The following is a 14,115-nucleotide window of genomic DNA, read 5'->3' on the forward strand; positions in this document are numbered from 1 at the left end:
TCGTATCCAACTTCTGTATTTAGTGGCTCTTTACAGAACTTGTTCCTTCCAAAATTGTTAAACAAAGTTCATCGATCTCATAGAAACTTTTGAAGTACAGTACATGAGCCTAACAAAAACGTGATTGGTATGTCCCGCTAGCTTTAATACAACAGGATTGCCGTCTTCAAGACTATCCTAAGTGCTTCCTCAAATCCCGTTCCACTAAAGCTCCTGCTAGCACATGACGGAGACGAGCAGTCAATGGTCGCGCCTCGACCTTCTGCAGCGCGGTGGCAAGGGAAGAGCGGCCGCGGGCAAGCTGGGGCTTGCTGGGGCAGGGCAGGCGGGCAAGCAGAGCTGTGCCTTCACAAGAGCCACTTTTAGCATCGCTCATCGACTACCACCCAAATATAAAAATACCTTCTATTCTGATAAAAATGTATACAGTGGAAAATTAGTCAATGCATAGCCTCGAAGCCTGGCGGGGGAGCCCTCCCAGCGGTGGTGGCCTTGGTGGGTGATGGCTGATGCTATGCGGGCAGGGAACAGGGCAGACCAGCCCAGCACTGGCCACCCCCCATCTTTTAAAGGCATTTCATTAGCAGAAGCTGGCTGGCAGTGCTGGGGGCAGGGAGGCGGCGGGGAACACGCCAGGATGGTGCCACTGCTGAGCTCCTGCGCAGGGTCAGCCCTGCAAAGCCAATGCTTGATGGTACTTTGCCCAATTCAGGTTTGAGCTTGCCCAGTTCAGGCAGGAGCCTGTCACAACACCCTGGGGCTCATCCTGGCTTCAGCGGCAGCCCCTGTCTGAGGACATGGCTGCAATGAGGGGATGCTCATCCTGCCCGGGCACTCTCCCTAGGGAAAAGTGCTTCAGCCGCAAGAGCTGGCTGTGATGCTGGGAGCAGCCCCGAGCAGGGTTTGGCCCCCTGTGAGTAGGCAGCTCATGATTTTTTGGATGCTCGTCCCCAAGCACTGGTGCCCCAGGGGCAAAGCTCCAAGGCTTCATCTCTTTTTCTTTCCCAAACGATGGCAGAACGTGGGGAACCGGGATCTCATAGATGTCCATCCCCAGCGAGCCAGAGCCATCCCTGAGCATCACATGTGGGTACCTCTTCCCACCTCGCTCCCAAAATCACAAGCACAGGTTGCTTGCATAGCTTTTGCCTTATTTTGTTCTCTTCCCGGGGAGCTGGCAGGAGCCGTGCTGTGCCGTATCAGGGCTGCCACTGGTCACTGGCTGGAGGAAGCGCGAAGGACGGCGTTCGGACCATGCTACATCTTGTTCCAGAAGGCTATTGCAGACATTTCTACAACATATACAACCGCACGGGACATTCTGTGTTACAAAGGTTTTCAAAAAACATAAACCACCAGAACTAAATACATACTCGATGGCATCAGGGTTTTTGCTTTAGAGTCTTCAGGGACTATGACGCAGTCTCTGGCTGGGGCAGAAGCGATGCAGTGTCTTACAGACAGAGGTGGAAACTGCTCGGCAAGAGTTTATTAAATTTGGTCAGTCTCATAGTGCTTCTTGATGGCTTTGCTCAGTAAGTCTTTCTGTGGTTTGTTTTTTTTTTCTTGTTTGTTTTTAATCTCATCCAGTGGCAAACTACAAGACTTCAGTGTACATTTAATGACACGACTGCTACATCATCCTGATTTTATAGCTATCTTTAATATCAAAGCAGCTTAAGCTGTTAATAAATTCCAAAGTATCCTTTTATTAAAATATCTAAAAGAGGTCTATAAATATTTTTTGTTTGGTTTTTTTTTTCTTTTTTTCTTTTCTTTTCTAAAATTGTTCCCAGTTTTTCACATTTAAAACAAAGCCGGGGAGGGGGGCGGCATTGTAGTGGGGGCCCCCCCTTTCCATGGGTGCTCCCCTCCGTGACGCTGGCCACATGTCACCTCTTGGTGCGTGCTGCATTTAACAAAATATATATATATATGTGGGGGTGTATATATATATATATATTTAGGGCGGCAGGGGGGCTCAGAACTCCCACTCAAGGGCCTCCTCACGGTTGGCAGCCCGCTCCAGGCGGTGGATGATGTTGTTGAGGTTGGCCATCTTCTCATGGCGCCGCTGGACGCTGGTGCTGAGCCGGGGGCCGGGGGCTGGCGGCAGTGCCGGTGAGACCGGCCCGGCAGAGGATGGCCCCGGTGAGGCCGAGCCGGTGAGACCAGGCGAGGATGCTGCTGAGGGTGATGTTGGGGAGACCTCCAAACTGCAACGGGATGAGCCCGCAGAGGACTGGGAGCTGTCGGGGTGCGGTGGTGGTGGTGGTGCGGGTCCTCCGGCGGCAGCACCAGCACGGCCGCCCCGCCGCGGAAGGCTGCCGGCGCTGGGGGCAGCTGCATGGGGGGCTGCCCCCCGCTCCTCCTGGGGAGGTCCGGTCCCCTCGGCCGCCCCGGCTGGGCTGCGTGAGTCCCGCCGGCGGCCCCAGCCACCTGCCTCCCCCTGCTCCTCCTTCACCTTCACGGGCACCGCGGCACAGGGGTGCTCGCCCCCCCCAAACACAGGTTTACGGTCCTCGGTGTCTGAATCGGGGCTGTGGGGGGCCCGGCGCCCGGGGACGGCTGCCCCACCACTCTGCTCCGGGTCTGTGTCATTGTCCTGCGTGCCCTCCACCAGCATCTCCCGGCGCATCCGTGACCTGCCGGGACACAACCACAAAGGGTTGGTGACCATCACCCATTGCCCCGTGTTGCGGGCACCACATGTCTTGGACAAGCATCTTCAGCCAGAAAAATGTGATGACATCGCCTGAGACGTAAAACCCCACTTTGACAGCCTTCAAAACATTTTTTTGGAGGAAAAACTGCTGCTTGAGCACGGGGAACGGATTTTGCAACACCTTGGGCTGTTTCCAGCCAAACGGAGCCAGTTTTGCAAGTGTTTTCCACTACCTTTGTTGTTGTGGTTGTTGTTATTTAATATACAAAATTTTTCAAAGGTTTATTTTCGGGCATTTGTGTTTACCAAGAGCAGGAGGGGCTTTCCTAGAACCATGCAAGGGGAAAGGTCGTAGGTTTCAAACCCCCATTAGTCAATGCTTCACCAAAAAGCCTGACTTTTCAAGCTCTCCCCTGCACTCCCCACACGATGGCTTCACACAAGTAACTTCATCCAGCTCCCATAAATATTGACCATCTACTTCACGCTGCCCAGGGGGACCTGGAGGCAGCTGGAGGCTCTGCAGCCTCGACACAAGCACTTACATGTCTTTTAATACTGGTTTATATAGGGGAGGGGGCACAGCCCATCCCCTGGGCTGTTGACTCAGAGCAGGCAGCTCTTGGTGTGGCTCTGGGGAGGGTTCAGGAGCCATGCGTTCACCTGCAATGCTGCCTGAGGATGAAGCCTGTGCTGCTCCCTGGGGTCAGGCTGCTGTGGGGATGGATGCTGTGCTTCAGAAGCCTCCATAAGGCCTTTCTCCACCCATCATAGAGCTCCTGCTGGGTGGCGAGTGGTGTCCTGCACCAGTGAGCAGGTGGACATGAGCATGGAAACCTCTTTAGATGCTCTGCGTTACTTGGTCAAGGTGGTCAACACCTCCTGACCAGCTGCCAGCCAAAGCACATGCAGTGTTTTGGCTGCATAGAAGCGCAGAATCATTTAGGTTGGAAAAGACCTTTAAGATCTGATCCAACCGTTAACCCAGCACTGCCAAGTCCATCACTAAACCATGTCCCTGAGCACTGCACCTATATGTTTTTGAACTCTCAGGGACGGTGGCTCCACCACCTCCCAGGGCAGCCAGTTCTGATGCTTGACCACCTTTTCAGTGACGAAATTTTTCCTAATTTTCTCCAATCTAAACCTTCCCCAGCACAACTTGAGGCTGTTTCCTCTCATCTTGTTGCTTGTTACTTGGGAGACTGTGCCCACCTGCCTGCAGCCTCTTTCAGGTAGTTGTAGAGAGCGAGAAGGTCCTCCCCGAGCCTCCTTTCTCCAGGCTGAACACCCCCAGTGCCCTCAGCTGCTCCCCATCAGCCTTGTGCTCCAGCCCCCCCCACCAGCTTTGCTGCCCTCCTCTGGACATGCTCCAGGACCTCTACATCCCTCTTGCAATCCCCCCCAGTTCTGCACCCGAGGACCTCCAGTGACCACATGTGGGTCTGCACCTCTCCATCTAGACAAAGAGGGGCTGGGAGAGCAGGAAGAGGAACAGTGACACCACCTTGGTGGCACAGCACCACCAGAGGTCCGAAACCCAGGAGCATCCGTACCTGTAGTTGTGGAACCAGTTGATGACGGTGTTGGTCTTAAGGTTGAGCTGGAAGGAGAGCAGTTCAATGGTCTGCTGGGAGGGGTAGGGCTCCAGCTGGTAGGCTTTCTTCAGGGCTTCCTTCTCCTCTGGGGCCAGCACCACCCGTGGCTTCTTAATCTGGAGGAGGCTGAGGTCCTGTGGCTGCAGGCTGGGGCTGGCACACTCGGAGCGGGCGCTGGGGGATTCGCTGTCCGAGCCGGTGCTCATCAGCCCGTACCGACGTTTCAGGTAGGCTGCAGGAGAGGAGACCCAGCTGCGCGCCGCTCGCCCCCCAGCCCAAGGAGCACCCCCCTCGGCCAGCACGCCCACCCCGGTGGGGCTGCATCGCCCTGACCCTCACCTTTCTTCTCCAGCTTCTTCATGTCACGCAGCTTCTCCACGTTGTGGGGGTCGTTGAGCCAGAGCTGCATGCGGACGAAGGGCTCCCTCCCCTTCAGGCTCAGCTTGTGCCACGGCTTGGGCCTGGAGAGGAGATCGGACACCGAGCCCTGCGTCAGGCCCAGGATGCTCTCCCCGAACAGCCGCTGGCCTGGCAGAGGAGAAGCAGAGGTGGTTAGAGTGGGGCAGAGCAGCGAGGCAGGCGCTACAGTCCCTCTGCAGAGTGGGTACACCCTGTTTCCCGGCCAGCATCCTCCCCAGCATCTTGGGATAGCCCCCCAGGCACCCGCAGCGAACCAAGGCGAGTCTGCGGCTATGGGAACTGGGGTGATGCATCTATGGAGCCTCACCAGCAGCTCACGAAAACCCAGGCGGAGACAGGGTCCGCACCTAAATTGTTGTCTGTCAAGACCTCCTTGACCTTCTTGGTGATGGAGTAGGTGTCCAGCTCGGGGGACATGGCAACGATCTCCTGGATGCCCACAGGTCCCTGGCTGTTGGGGTACGTCTTCCCACCCATCGCAGGCGTCGACCGGCTCTCGGGCTGCTGGTTTTCCTTGCTGCTCTCCAAGGCCAGGGTGAGGGGCTCCTGGCAGCCCTTCTCATGCTCGGCAGGGCTGGGGGGCGGCGAGGGGGACGGCTGGGGCTCCACCGGGCTGGCTGCGCGACACCGGGGCAGAGGGGTCAGCGGGGACGGCAGGGACGGCGGGAGGGGACAACAGCAGGGAGCTGGCAGGCGCAGGAAGGTTATCTCGGGGATGCCTGCCGCTCTGCCCTCTCGAGAGGGGGGATGCCAGCCAACTCTCTCTGGTGGCTACAGCAACATGGGAGGTGCCAGTGGAATAATTAAAGAGAGAAAACATCACTAATATAAAAAACCCAGCTACTACTTTATGCCAGGCACAAAGCCAAAGACTCTGCTGTGGTTTTCCTTTTTTTTTTTTTTTAAAAAAAAAAAAATAGATGACTTTCAAAACCCATTTCTGACAAAATATTTGAGGATCTGTGTAACAGCCCTAAATTGCCACAGTGACCAACTAAGGGGGTTCAAAATGAGTTGGATGGATCAGAGGGGGATGAAAGGGGCTTCCCAGGATTGGGGTGCGGGTTGGGGTGCTGGCGGTGGCATGGGCAGATCTTCCCGGCGCTGGGGTGGGAAGCAGGAGAAACTCGCCCTGCACTGGGATGTGGGGGATGGATGCAGAAGCACCGGGGGCACTGATGGCACATGGGGACCACGGGGACGGCAGCGGAACTTACCCTGGGAGGGTGTTGGCTGCTGGCTGATGCCTTGGCCCAGCTGGTCGGTCAGCCAGAGCTGCATACGGATGAAAGGCTCCCGACCCTTCTGCGTCAGCTTGCTCCACGGCTTGGGCCGCGACAGCATGTCGCTCACGCTGCCCTGGGACAGCCCCAGCACCTATGCACCATGTAGGTGTCACCCGCTGGGGCCAGGGCATGTTGCCCTCTGTGCTGGGCTGCTGCCTGCCCTCCGTCCCCATTTCAAGGGAGGGGAAGCAGGCTGCCACCCACTGCCATGCTCGTGGCCCCATGGTATGTCCAGACCCCCTGGCCCCAGCCATGGGTACTGTGACTCTGGTGGGTCCCTCTGGGATACCCAGTGGGCTGGGAGGATGGTCCCCACAGGGCTCTGCACTGGGGACAGGGTGTTCTTGGTGGGAAGTGCCATTAACCCAGTGGTGGTCATTGGGAGACCAACCGGGGTTGGGTCAGACCCTGAGGACTTGGCATCCTCCACGGGGAAACCCACCAGGGAGAGCGGGGACCCTGGAAAGAGCTGGTGGAGGCCACCAGTGTGCCCTGGGATCTGGGTTACAGAGCAGAGGGGACAGTGGACCCTCCTTCTCCAAGCTGTTACCTTCTCTCCAAAGATCCTCTGGCAGATGCCGTTCTTGGCCAACTTCTCCTTGACCTGCCGAGTCAGCTCCAGCGTGTCCACCTCCCTGTACATGTACATCTCATACTGCTCGGGTGTCAGTGGTGGCACGGTGGGCTTCAGGGTCCGTGGCACGTAGGTGGGGTAGTAGGAGAGACGACCACCAGCTGCTGGCTCTGCACCAGCTCCCTCCGTCTTCATCTCTGTCAGCCGGTGGGGTTCATCGTCTGCTGGTGGCAGCTCGTCCTCGTTGGTGCCACCCTCGCTGGGCTCGCCCCGTGGCCAGCCCCGGCCGTTGGCCATGCTGGAGTAGCTCGAGGAGGAGGAGGAGAGCGAAGGCGAGACAGAGGTGTAGGGTCGGCTGAGCAGGCTCCGCTCCGATGCCCAGTGCTGGTCGAAGTAGGAGCCAGCATCGCCGATCTCCGACTTCACCTTCCGGATGATGCTCTGGACAAAGGCAGCGGGTGAGAGTACGGCCAGGGGCGTCTGCGGGGGGCCAGGGCTGGTCCCGCTCCCCTCCTCCTGCTTGACATAGGTCGGAACGATGTTCTGGCTGACGGTGGCCAGCGTGGAGCGCTCGGCAGGCGATGTGTCCCCGGGGCGCCCACTGCTCCCTGACTCCATCTCCAGCAGCGCCTGCTGCTGTGCCTGCATCTCCCGCCGTGCCTGCTCCAAGATGCTCTTGATGGCGTCCTCTGAGCTGCTGCCGCCTGTCCCGTTGGCCACTGTTTGCGATGCTGATGGTGTTTTGGGTTCCCCTGCAAAGAAAAGGGGTGAGGGGAGCCCTAAGGAGCAGCATGCACCGTTTTACCGTGTGGTCATAATTCAAAATGCAGGAGAAAAGGGATTTTATCCCGATCTGTTCTGGAGTGCTATCCATCAAGCAGGTGCAGATCAGAAGAACAAGCAGCACCCCCAAAGCAAAAGCTGCGCCCCCCCCAGCTCAAAGCGAGCTGCCTTTTTGACGATTGCAAAGTAAATCCCATTACCAACAATGGCAATAGACAAACATGTTTGTTTTCCCTGACTGTTTTTCCACCGTTCCTGTCTAATTTAATTCTCCAGGATTCTGCTTTCTCAGCAGACTACCTGTTTTAATGTATTTCATTTCTTGTAATTGACTGCGAGCGCAGCTGCTGTAATGATTCCTCATGCCAGATGGATCATGCATCCTCATTTAATCATCTGGTTTGGGGCAGGGGGGAGAAAAAAGGTAGATCCAAAGTTTCCAAAAGCCCAGATACAAATGCTGCTGCATGGGGAGTCTTCCATCCCTTACAGTATTTACCAACGATTCTTCCTACCATGCCTCAAACCTCCTCTGTGGCTTTCAGCAGGAGAAATGTCCCCCAAAAAGCTCATTTTGGCCCCGCCAGGGCTGCTCCATCCTGGGTGCCGGCTCCCAGCCAGCCACAGGGTTAGCCCAGGGCCACCTTGGCCAGGACTGTGCCACGAGTGCTGGGCTGGGCAGGGGCTGGCTAACATTCCCTAGGGGATGCAGAGACCCCCGTGCCAGATGCTGTCAGTGTTGCGGGTGTTTCAGCATGCTGTGGGACCCACAGCCATGCAGCACCCAGCTGCTGGCACCCTTCTGGGTGCTGCTCCCACAGGGGCAGAGCAAGGGCTTGGGCACCCCTGGAGCCACCCACATGCTGACACCTACCTCCCTTCTGTGACTCGATCTCCTTCTTTGCCTGCTCCAGGATGCTTTTGATGGCATCATCAGAGCCAGTCTCCGGCGTCCTGATCCGTGGCGTGATGCTACCTGATCAAAGAGGCAGAATAACAGCTTTGTCACCGGCTCTGGTTTTACAAGCTCCACTTGTACGTCAGGAAGTATTTACTGCTCCTCATGTTCAGTTATTTTAGGGATGCTGGTTTTAAGACAAATGTCATTCCCAATTAGTCACTAGTCAGTGCATGGGGAGCACTAGTAGCCTCGGCTGCCAGCTCTCGCCTCCGGCACAGCATCTCCCAGCCACCTTGCTTGCCCCATCCAAAAGCACACACTCCCCACCGGCACACAGGGTGCTGAGCAGAGACATGGGCACGGGGACCACGTCCCTCATCCTCGGCACTGTGCCCTCTCGCCTGTGCAGGTGAAGGGTTAATGCTGGATCGGATCCAGGGAATAAATTGGAGCTGTCTGGGTTGAAATGCAAGCAGATGCATGGACCACGGACCTGCATCCCCCAGTCCTGTGCCACCATGGGGACCTGAGTGACCAGCCACAACTGCTGCCACCACTGGGACGGGGCCAGAAGCCACAGTCCCTGGAGTCAGGCTTTACCATCTCATGGTGGTGCCAACACTGCGCCGAGTTCCCACAGCATTAAAACTTCATTATTTTAACAAAATATTCCCGAGCACATTGATTCATATGCTATGAAACAGCCTAATGAATAATTAAATGGCACTTGTCAGAATAAACGAGTAAAGCACGTCCGGGGATGCAGCTTCCACAATGATGGGTTCTTGTTAATTGCTACCATTTGCCTGGGCTCCATCCCACCCAGCAGCCGATTCCGTCCCACCCTGCAGTGAGTGAGGGGACCACCAGGGACAATCCCTAAGTGTCACCGGTGACTCCATGCGCATCCCTGCCTCTCTTGCCAGCACATCACGGGCTGGCGAGCGTCCCTGCCGCAGCATGGGGCACCCTGGGGTGCTGCCGGGGTGAAGCGGGGTGCATTGGGAGGGGATCCCACAGCACCGCCTGCAGCATCCCAGGGCAGGACCCATCGGCTGGGGCCACCCCAACCACTCACCTCTCTGGCGCACCTGGATAGTCCTCAGGGCCAGCACGTTCTGCTCATCGGAGAGGAACTGCTTCATCTTGATGAACGGCTCCTTGCCCTTCACCGTCAGCTTGTGCCAGGGCTTGGGTCGGGCCAGGATCTCGCTGACAGAGCCCTGCGACAGCCCCAGCACGTAATGCCCGAAGACCCGCTGCCCGATGTTGTGCTTCAGCAGCTGCTCCTTCACCTGGAAGGCGATTTCGGCTGTGTCCAGCTGCTCCTCCTCGGCAGAGCTGCTGGTGCTGCCCTCGGATGGCTCGCCAGGCGGGCTGGTGGCACTGGCAGCCGGCGCGGTGCCAGGGTGCGTGGCACTGCCCTTGGCCCCGAAGAAGGCAGAGGGGAAGGGTGGCCCCACACTGGCATTCTCATTCTTGTAGGCAGGCAGTGGTGGGTGGGGGGCCTTGGGGTCTCCTGACAGCCGCTCGCCCCCTGGGAAGGGGGACAGTGAGAAAGTCTGGGGGCCATCAGGAGCCAGGCCGGGACCGGGAAGAGGTGGGAGGGGAGTGGGGGAGGTGGGTTCGTCTGCCGGGGCATGTTGGGGGGATGGGTACGGCTGCTCCATGCCCAGCGAATCCTTCCCCGACTCGTCTTCGGAGTGATCCTCCTCTAGAGATGAATGAGAGAAAGGGAGACGCACTAGAGTCCCCCCAGCCGGCAGCTCCGGCACAGCCCCACAGCAAAGCATCTCCTGCCTCCGTTTCCCCAAGTGGCTTCCCACCCCCTGTCCTCCCCCTGCCAGCTGCGGGCTCCTTCCCACCGCTGGGGCAGCATCCGACCCTGCTGCCCACATTCCCAGGGAGGCTCCTGATGGGACCAGGGATGCCGCAGGACCCGGGAACCCTACCAGTGCTGGCCAGCAGGCTGGGCTTCTCCAGCAGGTACTTCTGGGAAGGGTAGAAAGCCTCCTTCCCCAGCAGCAGGGCCTCCTCTGCCTTCGATATGCTCTGCAAGGAGCCAAGCCGAGATGGGAAAGGGCGGCGGAGCCACTGGCGGCAGGGCTGGCACGCGTGCCACAGCCCGGCGAGCATGCCGGCACACGCCGCAGCACTTGCCTGGGGAAGGCTGCAGCTGGCGGAGGCCACCTTCATTGCCTTCAGGATGCTGGGAGGGAGACAAGGTGGGTGACTCGGCGGGCACGGCTTTTTGCTGCCATCAAGCCACCGAGCGTTACGGCTGCTGAAGTGTGCCATGGGTGCTGACGGCACCCGGCCGGCCGGGGACAGGCAGGCAGCAGGCATGGATCAAGCCATACCTCAGCTCCGTTTTGATCTCCTCGTAGTCCGCCTGCGCCTGCAGCTTCTCCTCCAGCTTCTGCGGAGCAGAGGGGGGGAGTCCTCGCAGCCGGCTCCTGGTGCACACCCGGCACGGCCAGACCCACGTCCCCCCGCCCCGGCAAGCCCCAAGCCCCCGCGGGCGCACCTCGATGGCTTCGTTCTTGGCGGCCAGCTGCCCCTCCAGCTCGGCAATCTGGTTGGCAGAGGACTCCTCCAGCTCCTGCAGCGAGCTCTGGAGGTGCTGGACGTCTTTCAGGAGCCGCAGGATCTCCCGGTCTTTGGCAGCCAGAGCCGCCTCCAGCCTCGACCCTGAGCACATGGAATAGTTCACTTTGTCCTGCTGGGAGAGGGGACACCATCAGCTCCCAGCCACCCACCATGGGCACAAGGGCCACCCTCCTTGTCAGACATGTCCCCATGGGCAGCAGGTGAGCCCAGGGCTCAGTCCTGTGGGATGGGGACCTGGGGTGACACAGCCCTGGGGAGGGACAGACCTTTTCTCTCCCCTTAAAGGTCTCCCAGGTGCATCTGCTCGGTGCTATGGGGGTGCATGTCCCCCAACCCCATGGGAGGCTGGGGCTGCAGGTAGGGCATGGCCAACGCTACCACCCCATGGTGGAAAACCACCTCAGTCACAGGCATTTCAGGCTTGCTCCTGAAGGTGGTGGGTGCTCCCCAATGTGATGGGGTGCTCCTACATGCTGCGAGATGCTTGTGAACATGCCAGGGTGCTCCTGGCTGCTATGGGGTGCTCCTAGCTATGACGAGGTACTTCCAAGTGCAGTGGGATGCTCCTGGCTGTGACAGATGCTCCCAGGTGTGATGGGATGCTGCCAGCTGTAATGGGGTGCTGCTGGCCCCAAATGGGTGCTCCCAGCTGTGATGGGGTACTCTCAGCTGCAATGGGGTGCTGCTGGCCCCGAATGGGTGCTCCCAGCTGTGACGGGGTGCTGCTGGCCATGATGGGGTGCTGCTGGCCCCAAATGGGTGCTCCCAGCTGTGATGGGGTGCTCCCAGCTGCAATGGGGTGCTGCTGCCAGCCCTGAGGGGTGCTCCTGGCTGTGATGGGGTGCTCCCGGCCCTGAGGGGTGCTCTCACCCCGGCAGCGCCCGGCGGGGAGCAGCAGGCCAGGCGCAGGGAGCTATTCACGGCTGCCAGCTGCTCCCGCAAGCTCTCCACCTCCCTCTGCGCCGCCTCTGCTCGCTGCAAGAGAGCAGAAAGCACATCAGGCAAGGCACCCGCAGCTCATCCCAGCACACACAGGGCAGGGTGGTGCTCCAGGATCTACACAGACTCGTGTCTCTCCCAAGCATCCTGCTCCCACCACCACCACCAGCAGCCCACCATGTATTTCAGCTCCCCATGTCCTAATGTAGTTCCCGATCCCAATCCCTGGGCACTGGCTACAGACCACCTCCAGGACACTGCCTTCTTCCACCCAAAGAGCCATATCTACATGCAAATTGCTCTTTAAGCTTCTTTTATTATCCATGCGTGTTTATTTGTACCTCTGTTTTCAGAATGAAACTAATTAACAGGAATGGAGACCAACACCAGGGTGGCATGGGTTGTGCCCTAAAATGCCCGTGAGAGGCTGGAGGTGACAAACATCAGCTGGCAGAAGCCCAAACACACCAGTGACCCCCAACATGGGGCAGGGAGTCCCACTGGGCTGGTTTGGAGGAGCTGCTGCGTGAAGGAAACCAGAGGCCCCCTTTGCAGGGCTTCCGAGTCCTGGGATCTGGCCACCATTTTTGGGGACAGACATCCATCCAGGAGGATGCTCAGGGTGCTGCGGCGGGTGCAGCATCTGGGCTCTGCAGGGTGAAACCCATAAGCCTGGAGGGGCCACAGCCAAGTGCAGTGGAAGGGGAGCAGGATATGTGCCCTGCACCAGCTAGAAAGTCAGCTCCTGGCTCACCTGGTTGGCTTTTTCGAGGTTCGTCATGATCATGGCTACTTCATCTGCCCTGTGACGAGAAAGCAAGAGGCGTCAGCTGGCACGGAGGCACGGACACAGCCCTCCATGGCTGGCAAGGGCTCCTGCCTGCGCTGTAGGTGAGGGCATGAGCAGGCGTCTTAGATATAGGGACCCCTGCGACTCAGGATGCTCTTGCGGTCACTTAAAGCATCTCAGCTCCTCAAGTTATTTAGCAGCACCATGGGGATGTCCTGGTGCTGCCACAAGCAGCTTGGCTCAGCCTCAGGCATGCCAACAGCCTCCGGGCATGACCGGGCACCGCTGGTGACTTACTTTGATGCAGCTTCCTCGTCGTATTTACACCGCAGCTCCAGCAGCTCCGTCTGGGTGGCCTTCAGCGCTGGGAAGAGGAAGAGAAGGGTGAGCCACGGGGTGAGGGCTTGGCCTCCTGCGGCTGACAGCCCCTTTCCTGGCCACCCCCTACCTGCGTGGAGCACTTTGATCTTCTCCTCTGCCTCCCCCAGCCGAGCAGCCAAAGTGACCTGTGCTTCCTGCAGTCCCCTGTGAGAGATGGGCATCAGCAACATGCCAGCAGCACCACGGCTGGGCCGACCCTGCAGCCCCCCACGGGCACATGGAGACCCCCTGGCTGCATCCCCTCCTCTACCCCATCGCTTGGTGATGCCAGGGAAAGACCCACCGGCGGATGCCGGGACACCTTCCAAGCCGTGTTACCCCTTGATGTTAAGGAATTTATTACCCTAGGTGGAAAAAAAATTCACTTTGGGTCTGAAAACAGTCCCTGATCCCTTTAGCTGAAACCCCTCTGCCAAGGCGGGGATGGCAGCCCACCCCTGCCTGTAATTAATTGGAGGAGGGGGAAGCAATCAGGGAAAAGTTATTCTGCATTATTTATAGCCTGCACTTGCCAGGAACTTACTCGCAGAGATCTGCAATTTAGGGTTTAAAGATTCCTCATTTGTTTCCCGGTGCAGCGTGTTAAGGAATAACAATGAAGGCACTGAGAAAGCCGGGAGCCTCCAAATTAAAAGGCCATTTAATGAGGTTCATTCGCCCGACCTGGCTTTAACCCATTTGTCCAACCAAAGCCACGTGTCGGGGAGATGGCACAAGGGGCTGGCAGGAGGGACCTGCCCCAGCTCTGCCCGTGCCCGCCACTGCCTGGGATTGGGGATGACAAACAGGGATGCTCAGAGTGCCCGAGACTGTCCCAGGTTTCTGGACAGGATGCGTCTGCTCTCAACTTGGATAGCAAAGGAGGCGCAAAGGGAAGGAGGAGAGGGAAGGACAGACAGACACCCCTGTGGCAGGAGCAGGGACAGAGCCACATGTTCCCCCAGTACCCTGAAATGACCCTGTCCCCGGTACTCACGTACTTTTGCTTTTCTGCCTCATTTCTCTGCAGCAAGGTTTCTGTGCACAGTGCTTTGCCGTCGACGCCAGAGAACGGGGGCTCCGCCGCTGCTGCAAGTCCAGTTGCTGGCGACGTCCCCTCTCTGTGCTCTGCAGGAGGACACAGTTCATCCACTGGGGACCACGGGCCAGGAGACAGCTCCTGCCCCTG

The 14,115-nt window shown here is 58.4% G+C and overlaps 1 protein-coding gene across 16 annotated transcripts in view; it reads right to left on the reverse strand.

Moving 5' to 3' along the window:
• Positions 1-14,115, reverse strand: part of CUX2 (cut like homeobox 2) — a 69,144-nt gene continuing 55,029 nt past the window's right edge. For 9 of the 16 annotated variants that reach the window (XM_055795946.1, XM_055795945.1, XM_055795947.1 and 6 more), the window contains 16 exons: positions 13,928-14,054; positions 13,015-13,091; positions 12,864-12,930; positions 12,531-12,579; positions 11,708-11,812; positions 10,755-10,949; positions 10,588-10,646; positions 10,180-10,436; positions 9,306-9,941; positions 8,201-8,302; positions 6,520-7,295; positions 5,901-6,060; positions 5,031-5,300; positions 4,603-4,791; positions 4,222-4,495; positions 1-2,645 (listed from right to left, as the gene is read on the reverse strand). In XM_055795946.1, the coding sequence (XP_055651921.1) occupies positions 1,982-2,645; positions 4,222-4,495; positions 4,603-4,791; positions 5,031-5,300; positions 5,901-6,060; positions 6,520-7,295; positions 8,201-8,302; positions 9,306-9,941; positions 10,180-10,436; positions 10,588-10,646; positions 10,755-10,949; positions 11,708-11,812; positions 12,531-12,579; positions 12,864-12,930; positions 13,015-13,091; positions 13,928-14,054 (4,007 nt within the window). In that variant the 3' untranslated portion in view covers positions 1-1,981. Of the gene's footprint in view, positions 2,646-4,221; positions 4,496-4,602; positions 4,792-5,030; positions 5,301-5,900; positions 6,061-6,519; positions 7,296-8,200; positions 8,303-9,305; positions 9,942-10,179; positions 10,437-10,587; positions 10,647-10,754; positions 10,950-11,707; positions 11,813-12,530; positions 12,580-12,863; positions 12,931-13,014; positions 13,092-13,927; positions 14,055-14,115 lie in introns of those variants that run through there. The other 7 variants (XM_055795951.1, XM_055795941.1, XM_055795952.1 and 4 more) reach the window with 6 other exon arrangements.

This window comes from Falco peregrinus, chromosome 2 (assembly GCF_023634155.1).
Source record: "Falco peregrinus isolate bFalPer1 chromosome 2, bFalPer1.pri, whole genome shotgun sequence".
In the NCBI taxonomy this organism is placed as follows: Eukaryota; Metazoa; Chordata; class Aves; order Falconiformes; family Falconidae; genus Falco; species Falco peregrinus.